Here is a 16,686-nt window from a genome sequence, read left to right as displayed (position 1 = left end):
AGAATGTGTTGATGTCTAAGACATTTATATTTCTTACTTACATATTACTTCTCATACCATACAAAAAAGTATCCCTATTTATGCTTATTACGTCTTTCTCTCTCTATTCTAACAGACACTGAAAGAATGGAGATGGACTTTTCTTACAATTCCTGCCTCCCTGAATTTGAGTATTTCTTCCCACCTGAGAAGAAGAATTTTATATTTTGATTTGGATTCATTTTTCATTTTTATCTTTTTTATTTTAATTATTTTTAGATAATACTCACTGAAAATAAGTGTATTATTGTAACCTATGCCTACTAGTGTTGACTTCTTTTTTTAAATTCTTTTATTTTGTTCAATGACCGCTGTCCCCATTTTTGCCCCATTGCTCTCCCCTGCCCTGCCCCCCACCACATTCAATCCTCCCCCTCTCCATTGTCCTTGTCCATGGGTCCTTTATACATGTTCCTTGATTTCACCCTTTAAATTGATTTCTGGAGATGAATTTTGAGTATGTATTTAAGAAGCTGGACAGAATTTCACAGATGGTGATTAATGAAAAAGTGATTAAAAAAAGCCCCCATCTTCTGGGATTTTGTCCCCAACTTAAAACTTCTATCGGAATTTAAACTGATGTGGACATCTTTACATTTTGTGGTTGTTTTGATTTTATAGTATGAGTTTAAAAAATCAGTGTAAATTTTTGACAATGTAAAGTCAACATATTGAAAGCAGAATTCAATTAATAGGACAGAAATGTAATGAGATAGAAAAGTATGCTAATTGGAAGCAAAAGTTATTTATGCAAAATATATGATTATTTGAGATGTTGTGTCCTTCCAGGCCAAGCTTGGAACTCAAAGTCCCTACATCTATATTTGGGCTATGTGTCATTTAGTAACTCAAGAATCAGTTTAATTCTTATTTCTGTCTTTGAAAACTGAAAGGAGTGATGTAGCTAAGGGCTCTTTTGAAGTGTCATAAAAAACATTAATAAGGTTAGGTGATAAACTACTGAGTTAAAGCATTAAAACATCCAAGCACAACCTTTTGGTTCACCACTATCAATTTAGTATTTCTTAAAATTTATTCTCTGGTGGCACAAAAAAGGCAAAGTTAGTAAGTGATATAGTTATTAAATATCAAATTTTATGACCTTTTATGAAGGGAAGGAATCTAATTTATCTGAATTGAAATAAGAAATTCTGTAGAATTCAAAAAAACCCACTTTATATCATATTATCCTTCAGCAATATGATCTTACTTGCCTACAAATTCAACCATCCTTTCTTTCTCTCATCTCTCTGTCCTCTTCTCTTCCTTCTTCCCTTTCCTCTTCTTGTTTATTTTACTCAACACATACTGTATTTTTTAAGTGTCCCTTCTTCAGGAACTGTGCTAAGTATGGGCCATGCTGTCACCTACAAGGACATCTTGGGAAGAGATGATAATATAGTATCATCAGCCATAGGAGCTAATGCTGTGACTCCATTGTCATTTCTGCCAACTAAATTAAGCCAAAATAGTCAAGTCATTCCTCTTAAATAGTTGAACCAGTTGTGAATTAGTTATAAACTACAATTCTTTTCATTCAAATCTGTATTTGAAATGGCCTTAATAACTACCACAAAGCAGATGACGTACACAAGCCCTTAATTCAGGTTTAAGTGCAATACATTTTATTGAGCAAGTTGAATTTTCCAGTCACAGGCATGTCCATGCTTCTGTCCATCAGTCTGTCCATCATCCATCTTTGTGACTGTCTAGCTGTCATCTAGCTATTATTTTATTTTTACAAAAGAAAGTAAAGTTTACAGAGGGCTTGTCCAATGTTACATGGCTAATATAAGAAACCAAATCCAAGTTTAAGTATTTTGATTCCCGGTTTCCCCATAGCACAGTAAGATTTGAGATTTGCTATAATGATATTTCACTTATAAGACAATGTCATGTAGCAATGTAGGCACTAATCAAACTTGAATTTAAATCTGGCTGTTTTATTCACTAGCTCTGTGACCTTGAGAGAGTTAATCAATCTCATGGAGTCTCAATGAATTAATCTATAAACCAAAGCTAAAAATATTTACCTGTGAGGTTATTGTGATAATGTATGTAAAGTCAGTATAACATAAATGCACTCATTAAGTATTAACTGTGATTAATTCTTTATCCAGACATATCTCCAACTATATGATATGAGTGCTCAATTTCAACTTTAAACTGGCTTCCTTATTGTCAGTATAAATGTCATGGGCAGAATCAACTTCAGATCCCTGGCTGTTATGTTTGTGTAAAATACCTCATGATTATTTTTGCCTATGCAAAACATACTCATCTCTCACATGTTCAAATCTCACCTTGTCCTTAAGCCTTGAACAATTTAAGTACCTTTGCTCTCTTCTTTCCTCTATCCACAACTCTGAAGTCATATAGTGCTCATTTTGAAAAGTATTTTATTATTTCTTAAATATTTTTATTATGTATTTCTTTTTCCCTTGACAAAATTTTATTTCATGGTGGTCGACTCTTATATTTTCTTCATTAGTACTAGCGCAGTACTCAACACGAAGAAAGATGCTATTTATTTGGTAAATTCTCAACAAAGGAACAATTTATGTATGAGATCAGCCATTGAAAATTTCAGCAAATGTGATAGAAAGCTCTTTGTTTCCATGTTTTTGTTCAAGTTAGGAATTTTCATATTAAACTTTCTTGATTTAAAAATGTTACATCCAGGCAGAATAATTACAGACAGTTTGATATAATGTTTATCGAAGCTCTACATGTGAAAGTAATAAAGTAACAAAATGATTGGAAATATGTAAAAAATAATGACTATTTGGTAAAGGTTTTTCTCAATTAGGAATGACCTTTGTCCAATGATTTTGAAATCTGGTATAGAGGCAGCATATGTCAGCATAAAATACTTTCAATACTTTCTAATTTTCAGAAAAGTATCCATTGTATACTAAATTCACCCAAAACAATAAGGTCTGTAACATCAAATATTCTGGATCACGATTCAGTAACACATTGATTTTTAACAAGTGTTAAAAATCATCTTTGTTTTCTTTATTGCCCTAAATAAACACCGATCTTTATATTGTATATTGGGGTTATATTGAGGATAGAATTAAACCTCAAAATAAATTTCTTAGGAACGCTGTAAAAAATGTTACATGTGTAGAAACAGTACATTTTATTGTAATTACAGTAATTACTGAAAAGCTCTATGGGATCCATATATGAAACAAATATGTGGTATTAATATGCTTTATAAGTGGGTTGGATAGACCCAGTTCTTAACTACATATAATATAGAGGTATAATTTTAGACCTATAACTTTTGCATTGGAAGAAATGAACTCCTACATATTTCCACCTTCATCCTATTGCAGAACCAGTGCTTTTATTCAGCACCACTGCAACTCAGTGCAAAACAAAACAAACAAAAAACTCCAGTTGTGCTGCTCCCCAAAAAAGGATGAGTTGCTAGGGTGATGCAAAGAGGTGTGTCAAGCCATGGATCTTAGAGCTAGAGAAAGATTTTTTTAAAAAATCAGGAAAATGTTAGAGTTAGAAGATTGAGCTTCCATCAGAAGCTATATTTATCTAAATTCTCACTCAGTGAAGGAGGAGAAAATTAGAGACATTACCTTTTATATGTAAATGTGTGTATGTGTCTTACAAGTGGACTTTAGTCTATGAAATATATAAGAATTCAGAAAGTTGAATTTATTTACATTTTTATTATCTACAAGAAGGACTTTTAAAAATTAAATAAGTGATGATGAAATCCAGGTTATAAGGATAGGTGAGCCATATAAACTACTTAAGGGAACAAAATTTATCAACATCCTTAATGATTGGAAGCACATTCAAAAGCAATCTGCTGTTAAGGTGATTGTAATTATTAAGTAACCTTAAGAATCTGTGTAAAATATACCTTGGTTGACATACTTTTAATTACAATGAATGCTAAAATGTTCTGTTGCTGTCTTTAAAATGTTTGTGCTCACATTTTCCATTAATCCAGGCTATTACTGAATTTATTGTTAGTTCAAAATATCTCTATGCTCATCCCATGGATAAAAAAGTTTTCTGTTTCATTTTTGCCCTAAGGTTTTATTTTGTTTCTATTATCTCCAATTTTTTTATATAAAAATAATTTGTACTATATGTATTTTTAAGAGCATTTATAGTTTTTTTTTTAAATACTCAATCATATTGTAAACTCCTTGTGGGCCGGACCTGTACCTATCTCTTATACCTGTAGAGTCCAGCAGAGTGCTAAGCACATAGTTGCTAATAAAAACTTGATTGAGAGTCTAAGTCACCTGATTGCAGTCTCTGTCAGTGATGTCAGACAACCAGGTATGCACACTATAGGTAAGGACTGAGAGTTGATTTTCTATTTACTTTTGCTCTTTAAGATTGTGTCATTTGGTCACCCTTTAAATTTGTCTTCTTTAGACTTATGGAAGAAAACAATTGTAAATATTCATTAAATATGAGATGATTGCTCTTAGGAAAAAAAAAGATAAATATAGGCCTGTTAAATAAAATAACTTGTCTTTTAGTCAACTATGTCATTTCTTACCTTGGCATAGGAGCTGAATTTCAACCCTATATCTACGAACAGAAGTAGCAGACAAAACTGAGAAAGAGTGACACACAACCTTGTGAGAATGACCTTGAAAATGTCTATATTTAATCTCATTTAGCCTCAGTTTTCTTATTTGTAAAAGAGACACTTAAATTGTAAATTTGCTGTGAAGATTAAAGATGATAAGTATGAGGCCATTATTTTAAAACAGCCTGAAGCAAGAGTCCTTATTGATATTCAGAGCAGGATTCAGTCTATAAGATAAGAAGGAGCTAAAGAGCAGTGGGAGAATTGCCAAGAAAAGCTGTATCACCTGAGGCTGTTTCAGGATGGTCTCTGGACTGAATTATGGTACCAGAGCCATTTGGCATTAACACTGTCTCCCAAGGAAACTGTTAATGAGATGAAGGAGTGGGGTTCTATGGTTGGCCTGTAGGGCCATCACATTAGGCTTACAAAACCCAGTGATTGTGCTACTCTTAACTTATCACACAACTACTGCCACATTGGAAAACTCACCCACGGGAAAAATGACAGATGCTAAAATGGAGCTCGAAGAGATTTGGTATAGCGTTGCCCAAACTTGCCTCATCATACTAATCACCCAGAGTTTGTTAAAATAGAAAACCTTAGTCCCTTCCCTGAAGGTCATGAGTCAGAAAATGGCATGAGACCTGGGAATTTTTATTTCTGAGAAATAAACTCCTTCAGGTGACTTTTCTCATCAGGCAGGCTTGACAACATTGAGGTATCCAGTGGTTCGCAAAGTATCATCCCTGGATGGGCCACATCAGCATCACTTAGGGATAATTTTCAGTAGGCAGAAAAAGCAAATTTTTTGGTCCTACTCTGGGCCTTACTGAGTTAGAAACCCTGGAACGGGAGCCCAGGAATCTGTGTCTTAGATACCCTCCAGATGACCCTCATGCACACTAAGCTTGAGAACTGCATTTGTCAATTGCCGCCCAGAGAGCTGGAAGATGGGAGTGTAGCTGCAGTTTAGGAAATTCATCTAGTTCATTTCTCATAGGACTAGGACAGTCTCGCTCAACCCGGAGGCTGTGCTACCCTTGACATTGCTACCACCCTTTCTATTTTCTAAGGAGTAGCTTGATTTTGTGGACCCCATTGGATTCCCCAACTGAGCAGGGCCATAATTTTTCTGCCTTCTTGAGAGCAAAGATACTGTTATTAGTTTTCCTACTTGAAATCCTCCTGTTGCTTAGATCCCACTTTAAAGACATTGGTGGAATGTCCAGCTGGCTCTAACTATGATTGAGGCACACCTTTCTGTGAACTTTTTTTTTTTTTAATATTGGCATATATCAGGTGAGCTGCTAAAATATATACATATATATTTTTTTAAGAAAGGTGTGAGCAGATGACAATAGTCTCATTCTCCTTACCAAGTCTCATCTTTCTTCTTTTCAAAGGCCAAGACCAATGCTTGAAGATATTATTCACTTTTTTTCAAATGACCATCATTTTGAAGGCTAACTACTGGGATAACTGCTAATATGCAAATATTCCCATTTAGTGAGCAAGTGTGGAGCGAAAAAGAGAATCTCTAATCAGCCAATGAGACTATTTGCTGGCACAACAGTAAATGAGTGTTAGTGAGCTAGAGCTTCCATAACAAAGTACCACAGACTGAGTAGCTTAAACAACAGGTGAAATATGAGGTAACCCAGTTACTACCAATTTAAAAGAAGTTAAGTAAGGATTATCAAAATCATTTGAATGAGGGGGTATTCTAACAAGAGTATGATATTATTACTGAACACAGATGGTAAAGGTGGTCCTGCTATTCCCTCCTAGAGTCAGAGTTGCTTATTTGGGGCTTTTATCTACAATTTTATGCCTATATGCAGACAAATACACAAGATGGCATAAGAATCCGTTGTAACTCTCTTTCTCTGCTAATAAAAATTTCTTCTTGGGTTGTGGGTCAATGGCCTCTCATAGTCCCTTTGATGTCCAGCTGTTAATGCCAATGCATGTTTGTGCTTTGGCGGCTTCCAAAGGCTATTCATGATCACAGAGAACATTGTTCAGTCTTTGTTTCTAATGCATATATTGTTCATCTGATCCTGATTTCTAGATTTTGTCACTAAAATTCCATTGACTACTTTTCTCATTTCATCACTTTATTTACAGACTCCCCTATACTTTTTTAAAAGAAAAAAAATTATTGAAAAGCCATGTACTTACATTTCTAGGAAGTGATGCAATTGTTTTTGGAAAAATAATGAAAGTTTCAACATATTTCTAAACTTATTTTTGTATCAACACTCTTGTTGTGTTCCCATAGTCACAGTGGGACATTTTGCCAGCACCCATTTATTACTCATCTAGTACACTGCTGAAAAAATCATTTTCTAGAAAATGCTTCCCAATAAAACCTAATTATAAATGCCTATAATTACTTAGGATATCTCTCTATATACTGACTACTGTAGAAAATAGAAGGACTGTATTGATGTGATCCATTTGAGAACACTCACCATGTACTTAATAATTTTACACTTTACATTCCAGACCCTGAAACTATGTAAAAAACTAACCCTTCCCCATGATGAAGATAGCTGCTCAAACCTGTAGAGGTGCTAGTAGTCTCAAGTGAGGATGAAAATTGCTACTTGATGTGGTATAAACAACCAAAGTTCAGCTAAGACCAATCCTAGACTAAGTATGAGGAAATTATTTTGTCCCTTTCATTTACATCAAATACCTGGTTAGTTGTTCAAAAAAATAAATGTAGAATTCTGTACAGGGGTGAGATTTGTGGCCCTAAAATATATTTCTATAATAATTCTACCCATGAATAAATGATAAAATCAAATAGGGCAAAAGGTTTTTCAAGCAGGAGTTTCTGCTTTGGGAATAAATGATCAATTTCTAGTGATGTTATGAGAAGTGTTATAAAAAGTTTTTAAATCTCTTACATATGGGTGGAATAAAAGTAGATTTATAGTTATTCATATGGAAAATAACACAATAATTAATAAATAATAATATCAGACTAAACTCTGTGTTTTGTGTACTTATAACTGTAAACCTACTTTTGCCCTACCCTGTATCTACCGGGGAAAGAAGACAAGGGCAGAATAACTCAAGTCCTTCCAATCTCTGCTGATAGAACAATGTCAGATGATTCAGAGAATGAAGTGTCTCCACCTGATTTTAGAATTGTTTTTCTTAACAGGAATTTTTCTTTCCCTTCCTTTCTTTCTTCTTTCCCTCCTTGCCCTGCTCCTTCCTTTCTTCTCTCTCTTTCTTCATATACTTGTTAAGTGAATGAAATCCTCTCTATTGTCTGTCACTCGGGGATCAGAATCAGAAAACAATGTGAATCTCTATGATGCAAAGAGGAAAGAGAAGTGACATCTTCAAAAATTTACAATGTATGTTTACAATATTTAAGCATAGGCATTGATATGTTGGAACTTTAGTCCTTTCACTTAATTCCTGTTAAAATGTAGTTCTTTTAATGAGTGATTTAATGAGTGATACATGCTTCTCTGCGAGTGGTTTGTGCCAGAGAAGGAGGAAGGAGGCAAGAGAGCGGGAGGGCCCACTGAAGGGAAGAAAGCCATGCCGTGACGAGGAAGAAGCTTGCAGGCAGAGAAGAAAGGGGAAGTGAGAAGGGATCAAGGACAAAATATTTCTATTTCTGCACTCTCTTCTGATTCAGTTCTGCCTCATTGATATATCCTTCTGGATGTTTAGTGTATTTATCATTATCCATCACAAAACTAGCTATTTTCATGGAACATCATTATAGTTTGGCATCCTGCTAGGCACTTGACATTTAAACAAAGTAAAAATAAATAAATAGTTATAGCAAAGTCTGCTATTGTCTCTCTTTCACTGCTGAGAAAAAGGCGGCTCAGAGAGCAAGTGAGGTGCGAGCATGATCAAAACCACATCCACTTGAATCAAACCTCCTCGCTTTCTGCCAATATACTACCTGTCACACTTATCTCATATGCAAATTTGCATTTCTCATCTCATCAAGAATATGAAGACACTGGTCCCGGTCAAGATGAGGTTACATGGTAGTGGATGGAGAGAACGGTAGAGCAGATCCTAAATACTTATAGAACAAGCAGTGGGCCATGCCAGTTACAGAGAGTGAGGAAGTACAATCCTTCCCTGTGCCGAGAAAATGGAGAAATGGAGGCACTCGTGTGCAGCCCTAATACACACCCCAGAATCTCAACAGTAAAGGCAGAATGAAAAGGAGGAAAATAACCACAGAAGTTCTGAGTTTAAAAAGGGTAAGGTGATTTCTAGCTCAGCTTTTGACTCCATGCCTGCTTATTTTAAACATTTTCCATGTGTTGATTTACTAGGCGAGGTGGTAGATACAGGTATATTTTTAGCAAAGCTAACAAAAGAGGTTGGTCATTCAAATAACCCCATCGAGACTTATGGTGAGAACAGCATATGTTTTAGAATTGCTACAGATTGCTGCATTAGTCAATGAAAACTTCTTTATTGCTGGTGATAATACAGCACATTTGTGGAAGAAATGCAAGAGCATGTTGACGCTGTGTGCAGAAGAAATGTGTCTGAGTGCTTGTAGGAGTTGGTGCCCCTTTCAGATGAAATGAACTTAACGACATTACAAACTGAAAATCTGTAAGCCATCATGGCTACTGAAGCATATTCTAACTCAAAATCATCAGACAGGCAAAACCTTTCCCTGTTCGAACTTTTAAAACCTACATTGACTTTCAATTAACAAAGTCAGGGAGTGAGTGGAAAAGGATTAAGGAAAGCAGGATTTATAGCCCCATCCTGAAGTTACTTACTGTATGACTTTTACTTTATGTCGTAATTGTTGAAGGCTGTTTCTCACATGTTATGTGGGGGATATTAATTAGTAAATGTGGCAAGTACTACCAAGAAATATATCTCAGCCTCCAAAATATGTTAAGTGATTACTATTCACTTCTCTTTATCTCCACTTCTGTTTGAATTCAGGCAAATCTCATCTCAGCTACACCACCACCAACAGCCTCCTAAAGGTTTTTCCACTTCTACTCTAGCCCCCCAACTCATTCATTACTCACTACACATCCCAAGGCCTTAACACAGGCCACTCCACTCTGTTTCTATTTCCTACAAGGACAGCGTTAGTTTCTCCTTCACTTGTCTTCCTTTGGTTAAACACTTTTTCAAAAATAGTCTTTCCTGATAGTCCTATAGGAAGCAGTTTGCTACCCCAACTCATTTGTCTCCTTCATGGTGCCTGTCCTGATTTGTCATTTGTTTTTGATTTTCTGTTTACGCCTTTGTTTGTTTTTTGTCCTACATACGAGTTTCATAAGGGCAGAGGCTGGCTTGGGCTTGTCCAGTCTTGTCTCTACCAAGCACAGTACCTGGCATGTTGAAGGTGCGAAAGAAATATTTGTGTGATGAGTGAAGGTGCTGCTGTGAGGAATAAGCGGGGTAATTAGGTGCATTTTTAAGTACTGAGTGGTGTTCTGTAAACCTTGTCATTCTTTTCTTTTCCTTTACCAGTGCTGCCCAATCAATCTCCACCTCTGTTAGCCCACACGTTTCCCTGCAGAAGGTGCGCTGGCATGTCTCTCCATCACATACAAATGTCTTTGAAATCTAAACAAAAAGTCAAAACAGAGGAAGTTGCTCTTGATTCTGATACATTGTTTTATAACCTCTGTGGTCTTGTAAACTATGCACTGGCACCCTAACATGATCTTTCCTAGGCCAAATTTGCAAATCTCTAATCAACTGACAAACATTTGTTTCTTACTATCTCTTCTTACAGGTTATGCAGTATCTGTAAATTTATCTGGAGCAGTGATGTAAAATTTTCTTGAATATTTTATTACCACTTTCTCTCATTATTTAAAAATTAACAAAATATAGAAATATGTAAACTAGTGATTAAAAGTCAGGGTACAAAACAATATAATTAAGACAAAGATAAAAATAATTACACATGCAATAGTGGTTAACATTTAGTTTTATGGACACATTGAAATTAAACTGATTAATAACGTCTTCACTTACAAAGGGGAAAAAAACATTTAAAAACAGCATAAAATGCTGGAATTTATCATCAGATTCTATGTCTAAAGGTAAGATAAATAAAAAATTCTATCAGTTTTGCACTCTATAAAACAGAATCCCTCTCTAAAATATATCTCTTGCATTTTTTACTTTCTAATGTGCTTTTATCTGATTTTGTCTAAAAGTACTGGATTACGGATAGAGTGTGATCCATTTTCCTCCTGAAAGATTAGCAAACCCACTCCCTCAGTTGGCTTGTGGGGAAGTTATGACTCAATGAGGTGAAGGAATTAGTTCTACAGGCCAGCCTCAGTTCTTCCTTAGCAGTTGCCTGAAATACTTCAGAGTTGAGGTCTGCAGGCAGAAAGACCAGTATTTATTTAAAGGAACCCCTCATAGAAATGCAAATCAAAACCACAAGATACCACCTCACGCCCATCAGAATGGCTATCATCAATAAATCCATAAACAATTGCTGGCCAGGATGCGGTGAAAAGGGAATCTTTTTACACTGTCGGTTGGAATGCAGATTGCTGTAGCTACTGTGGAAAGCAGTCTGGAGATACCACAAAAAATTAAAAATGTATCTGCTTTATGACCCAGCAATTCCATGTCTGGGTATATATCTGAACAAATCCAGAACACTAATTTGAAAAAATATATATACTGAAAAATACTTGAAAAATATGTTCATTGCAGCATTGTTTACAATAGCCAAGCTACAGAAGTACGCCAAGTGCCTATCAATAGATGAGTGGATTAAAGTAGCTGTGGTACAGAAGGGCCCAATTTGCTTGTGTGTAGCAGGGGAAGTGACTGAAAGGTGGCCGAGAGCCAAGCAAGTGCATTGTTCCCTCTCTGACCCCTCCCCCACATACGATGCCACAACACAGCAATGTGGGTTGCCCAGCCCTGGTGAATACCCACGGCTCTGCCCCTTACAATGTAACAGTGTACCAAGACAAAGAAATATGGCCCAAACAAGAGAACAGATCAAAATTCCAGAAAAAGAACTAAGCAACTAAGAGATAGCCAATCTATCAGATGCAGAGTTCAAAACCCCGGTAATCAGGCTACTCACAGAAACGGTTGAGTATGGTTGCAAAATAGAGGAAAAAGTGAAGGCTACACAAAGTGAAATAAAGGCAAACATACAGGGGATCAAGAGTGAAGGGAAGGGAACTGGGACTCAAATCAATGATTTGGAGCAGAAGGAAGAAATAAACATTCAACCAGAACTGAATGAAATAACAAGAATTCAAAAGAATGAGAAGAGGCTTAAGAATCTCTGGGACAACTTTAAATGTTCCAACACCTGAATCATAAGGTGCCAGAGGGGAAGAGGAAGAGCAAAAAATTGAAAACTTATTTGAACAAATAATGAAGGAAAACTTCCCCAATCTGGTGAAGCAAATAGACTTACAGGAGGTCCAGGAAGTTAAGAGAGTCCCAAAGAAGTTGGACCTGAGGAAGCACAGGCCAAGGCACATCATAATTACATTACCCAAGATTAAAAATAAGGAGAAAAACTTAAAAGCAGCAAGAAAAAAGGAGACAGTTACCTACATAGTAGTTCTCATAAGACTATAAGCTGATTTCTCAAAAGAAAACTTGCAGGCGAAAAGGGGCTGGAAAAAGTATTCAAAGTCATGAAGGGCAAGGACCTATATCCGAGATGACTTTATCCAGCAAAGCTATCATTTAGAATGGAAGGGCAGATGAAGTGCTTCCCAGGCAAGGTTAAGTTAAACGAGTTCATCATCATCAAGCCCTTATTATAAAATGTTAAAGGGACTTATCTAAGAAAAAGAAGAAGATCAAAAACTATTAATAGTAAAATGACAACAAACTAACAACTACCAACAACTGAACCCAAAACAAAAACAAAAACAAACTAAGTGAATTACCAGAATAGGAACAGAATCACAGAAATGAAGATAACATGGAAGGTTATCAGCAGGGAGGGGGAGGAGGGAGAAGGGGGGAAGAAGTACAAGGAACAAGAAGTATAGATGGTAGGTACAAAATAGACAGGAGGAGGTTAAGAATAGTATAGGAAATGAAGAAGCCAAAGAACTTCTGTGTACGATCCATGGATGTGAACTAAGCAGGCGGGTGGGGGGAGAATAATGGTGAGAGAGAGGGGGGTGCAGAGCAGAGAGGAATAAAGGGGAGAAAAAAATGGGACAACTGTAATAGCATAATCAATAAAATATACTTTAAAAAATAAAAGTGCTGTGGTACATATATATAATGGAATACTACTTGGCCATTAAAAAAGAAAAAGAATGAAATCTTAACGATTTGTGACCACATAAATGGACTTAGAGAGTATTATGCTAAGTGAAATAAGTCAGTCAGAAAAAAACAAATACCATTTGATTTCACTTATATATGGAATCTAAAGAACAATATAAACAAACAAATAATGCAGAAACAGACTCATAGATACAGTGAACAAACTGATAGTTGGCAGAGGGGAGGAGGGTTGGGGAACTGGTAGTTATAAAATAGTCAAGGGGATATAAAGTGTAGCATAATATAGCCAATAATATTGTAGTAAGTATGTGTGATGATAGCAGGTTCTAGAAATATTAGGGGGGACTACTCTGTAAAGTATATGATGGTTTAATCACTATGCTGTACACTTAAAACTAATACCAAATAATATTGAATGTAAACTGTAATGTAAAAAATATATAAATCAAAAAGGAACACTCGTAGTTCTGGGCCAATATTCATTTATGAATTCATTTTCCATTCTGGGCTAGAAAATATTTACCAGTGGGCAGCCAACAGTGCTAGATGCACAAGGAGAAAGACACTCGAGGTGTCTTCTAGTTTGTTTTCCTAGAGGCAATAGGGAGTTTACTTCAGTCTGTTTCCCCTTTAAGACCAATAAAGATAAACCTGTGACCCTGTAATTCTAAAACAACTTTGTTTTAATGAATCAGTTCCAAAAGAATTTTTCTGACTTTTCTACAAGCCTTCCCTGCTTCTCAACTCTTAGCAGACTGTGCTGGAATATGCCTCTGAACTTTGACACATTAACTCTAGTTTTGCTGTGCCATACGGTCACTGGACTTCTTAGTACTGCTCTGGATTTGCAGAATAGATTTGGGAGTTCTGCCCATTATTTCCTAGCATTTAATCCCTAACACACCTATTTCTCTTCTTCCTTCACTATTCACTGCCCTTAAGGCAATTACCATCCTTTTCAGGAGCCTTATTTCAGGTTTTCAATAGCCATAGGTGACTAACGGTTACTGACAGTGTAGAAAGGTGTGTGAACAGTGCCGCTCTGGAGCACCCGGATGTTCACCGTCTGTGCCACCAGCGTTTCTCTCAACAGCTGACCACCTGACCAAAATATGCACAGCCTAGATTGGAATGCATCCATGACCACACAACTCTTTAGTAAACTAAGTCTTAGTAGAAATGTCCTTGACATTTTTTCTTTTCAGTTAATGATGCATATCATTGCTTTCCAGACTCTTTTGCAAGGCTTACAAAATCAGTCATGACCTTTACCATTTATCTAATTTCAGCATTCCTCCTGTCCGTGAACTGTACTTTTCTAAACTGCTTTACTCTCTTGACTTCAATTTTAAGCTTGCCATTCCTTTTCTCTGAAATCTCCTTCTCTTCCCAGTCATGTGTCAAGAATTCTCTGGTGCTACAGAAGAGGAGAGGAGGGGCTCAGTCCTTTTGGACAATTCAGAGATGTGGGACTAACTCACTGGTGCCAGACTATTCATTTCGCTCAACATCAAAAAGCAATCTAGGGCACAGGGAGAATGTGAAACAGTATTTTGTACATAGAAGATTATGAAATACCCAATTTAAGGAAAGAGATATTAACCCTAGGGACTTAAACTGTTCCAAAGGTTGTGCAGGAACACTTATCTATAGGCACGTGTATCTGTAGGCATATACACACGCATGTGTGTGCGCGTGCGCGACTCCCTCCCCCACACTAAAACTAAAAACTTCTCGCGATGGCTTTAGCCCACACATAAAGAGACAATGGAGGACCTCTGTGAATAAGGTACAAACTATATTTGAATCTATTCTGCTACTTAACTCTAAGAAAGTCTTGTAATATTAGCAGAGCCTTTGAGAGGCGGGCTCTAATTCATCCTTTTTAAGAAAAAGATATCTATCTAGAGGTGTCCAACCTTTTGACATTTCTGGGCCACACTGAAGAAGAAGAGTTACCTTGGGCCATACATTAAATACATTGCAACACATAATCACACACACACAAAAATCTCATAATGTTTTAAGTTAATTTACGATTTTGTGTTGGGCCGCATCCATAGCCATCCTGCGCTGCACACGGCCCACGGGTGCAGGTTGGACACCCTGCCAGAGGAAACACTGGGGAAGGAGAACCCTCTGTGGCAAGATCAGGACTGTCAGGGGCAGTCTGCTCCTGTCCAGGCTCTGGTCTTCCCTTTAATTCACACCTGGCCCCCATTTGATTAGGGGCGTTGAAAGACAGGGCTGAATTGTAGCAAAAAATGCCAGAGTAGCAGCACTCCCATGGAAGACACTTCCTAGAACTAAAATTCGTTAGCACTAATATATCTAAATGGATATTCGCAATGAGCTACATTGTGTTTCCCTGGTCTCCCTATCTTCCAGTTTGTGTGTGGAGACTGAGGTCAAACTCTCTGCAGGAAATGTCTTTATGACAAAAATACAAGGTCCTCTCCTGATATTTTTGCTTAAGGCTTGAAATTTGAACCTGGTGCACATGTGTCAGATTGGTAAGAAAAAAGTGAGAAAACTTAGCTTTTATAATATAACCAAAGTTGCAATATTATCTTGAAAATGCAGTAACTATAACAAAAATTTCCCAAATTTCATTCAGTAGATCCTATTTCGACCAAGACCAGAATATTCACCTTAATTTTTAGGCACTTGAACCTAGAACTCACAATCTTAGTTAAACCAAGAATGCAAACCAACTTGAGGAATTATTTGCAATTCAGATTAAATGACACTGATCATTTTTTCTTCTCAGTTCATGCAAGCCCTGCTTCAATAAAACATGTTTATCTGCTTCTCTATAATTTAAAAATATCTTGTACAAAGAACAAAGTACATAAAGAATAATCAGACACACTTGCTAAATCAATTGTGCATGGAGTTGTGCCAGTCTCCAGTCTAAGCGATTAGATTGTCTCTCTACTTTCTTTAAATATCACAAAACATCCGTAAATTAGTAAGTAGCTATTTTTAGATTTATGGCAACATGTAAAGTTCAAAGGTTCATGCTCAATTTTGCAGGAGTTACATTTTACAATTCCAAGGAATCAATTTTACAGCGGTTATTGTAACTGCTCAACACGCCCCCACCCACCAAATCCTCCAGCAGTGAGGTATGACCCAGGCTCTTTCTCAGACATTACAGGAAAATCTTACTATTCCGTTACACTCGCTGTGTTCACAGCCCTGATGAAATCCATGATTGTGTTCTGTGGCATTTGTTATGTTTTGATTACTTGGATTTTATTTTAACAATTTATTTCTTAGGATTCCCAAACACAAACAACCAGGCACCTTATCAAAACAAAACAAACCATAGGATTATAAGTATAAACATTTAGAACATGTATACATAGACGAACACACATGGAGTGTATCAGTTTCTAAACACTAGAATGCTGCTTATTTCAGTTGCAAGTACTCAGAAGTGATGTAAGCAATGCATGATCCTATCAGCTTTGATGTGACCCAACAATGCTACCTGAAGCTGAGAGATCCCAGTCTAAAGCAATGAGAACCTGTGTGTACTGTCTGATGCAAAGGTTAACGAGTTATTTTACCAGACTTGGAGCTCCTACTTTTAGAAGGTGAGAGAAAGGAAATTTGTTGGCCATCTATCTTAGCTTAAACACAGTGCTAGAAATAGCCACATATGATACCATGTTTAATTCTAACAATGACCCCGAGAATAACAAATTCTTATTCCCGTTTTTACCAATGAGAAAACTGTCATCAAAGCAGGTAACTTACTTTCCTAACAACACGCTGCTGAGGCTAAG

The 16,686-nt window shown here is 36.5% G+C and overlaps 1 protein-coding gene across 2 annotated transcripts in view; it reads left to right on the top strand.

Moving 5' to 3' along the window:
* PTGER3 (prostaglandin E receptor 3) overlaps positions 1-16,686 on the top strand; it is a 197,063-nt gene that overhangs the window by 75,667 nt on the left and 104,710 nt on the right. The window contains exon 4 of one of the 2 annotated variants that reach the window (XM_054574683.1): positions 116-380. The exons of the other annotated variant lie outside the window; for it this stretch is intronic. Coding sequence (XP_054430658.1) covers positions 116-122 — 7 coding nt within the window. The 3' untranslated portion in view covers positions 123-380. Of the gene's footprint in view, positions 1-115; positions 381-16,686 lie in introns of those variants that run through there. 2 annotated transcript variants of the gene reach the window in all.

The sequence above is a fragment of the Pteronotus mesoamericanus genome, unplaced genomic scaffold, assembly GCF_021234165.1.
Source record: "Pteronotus mesoamericanus isolate MK-2021 breed Mesoamerican mustached bat unplaced genomic scaffold, CSHL_Meso_final contig_105, whole genome shotgun sequence".
Lineage (NCBI taxonomy): Eukaryota > Metazoa > Chordata > Mammalia > Chiroptera > Mormoopidae > Pteronotus > Pteronotus mesoamericanus.
The sequence above is the reverse complement of the archived record's forward strand: the minus strand, read 5'-3'. Positions and strand labels throughout refer to the sequence as shown.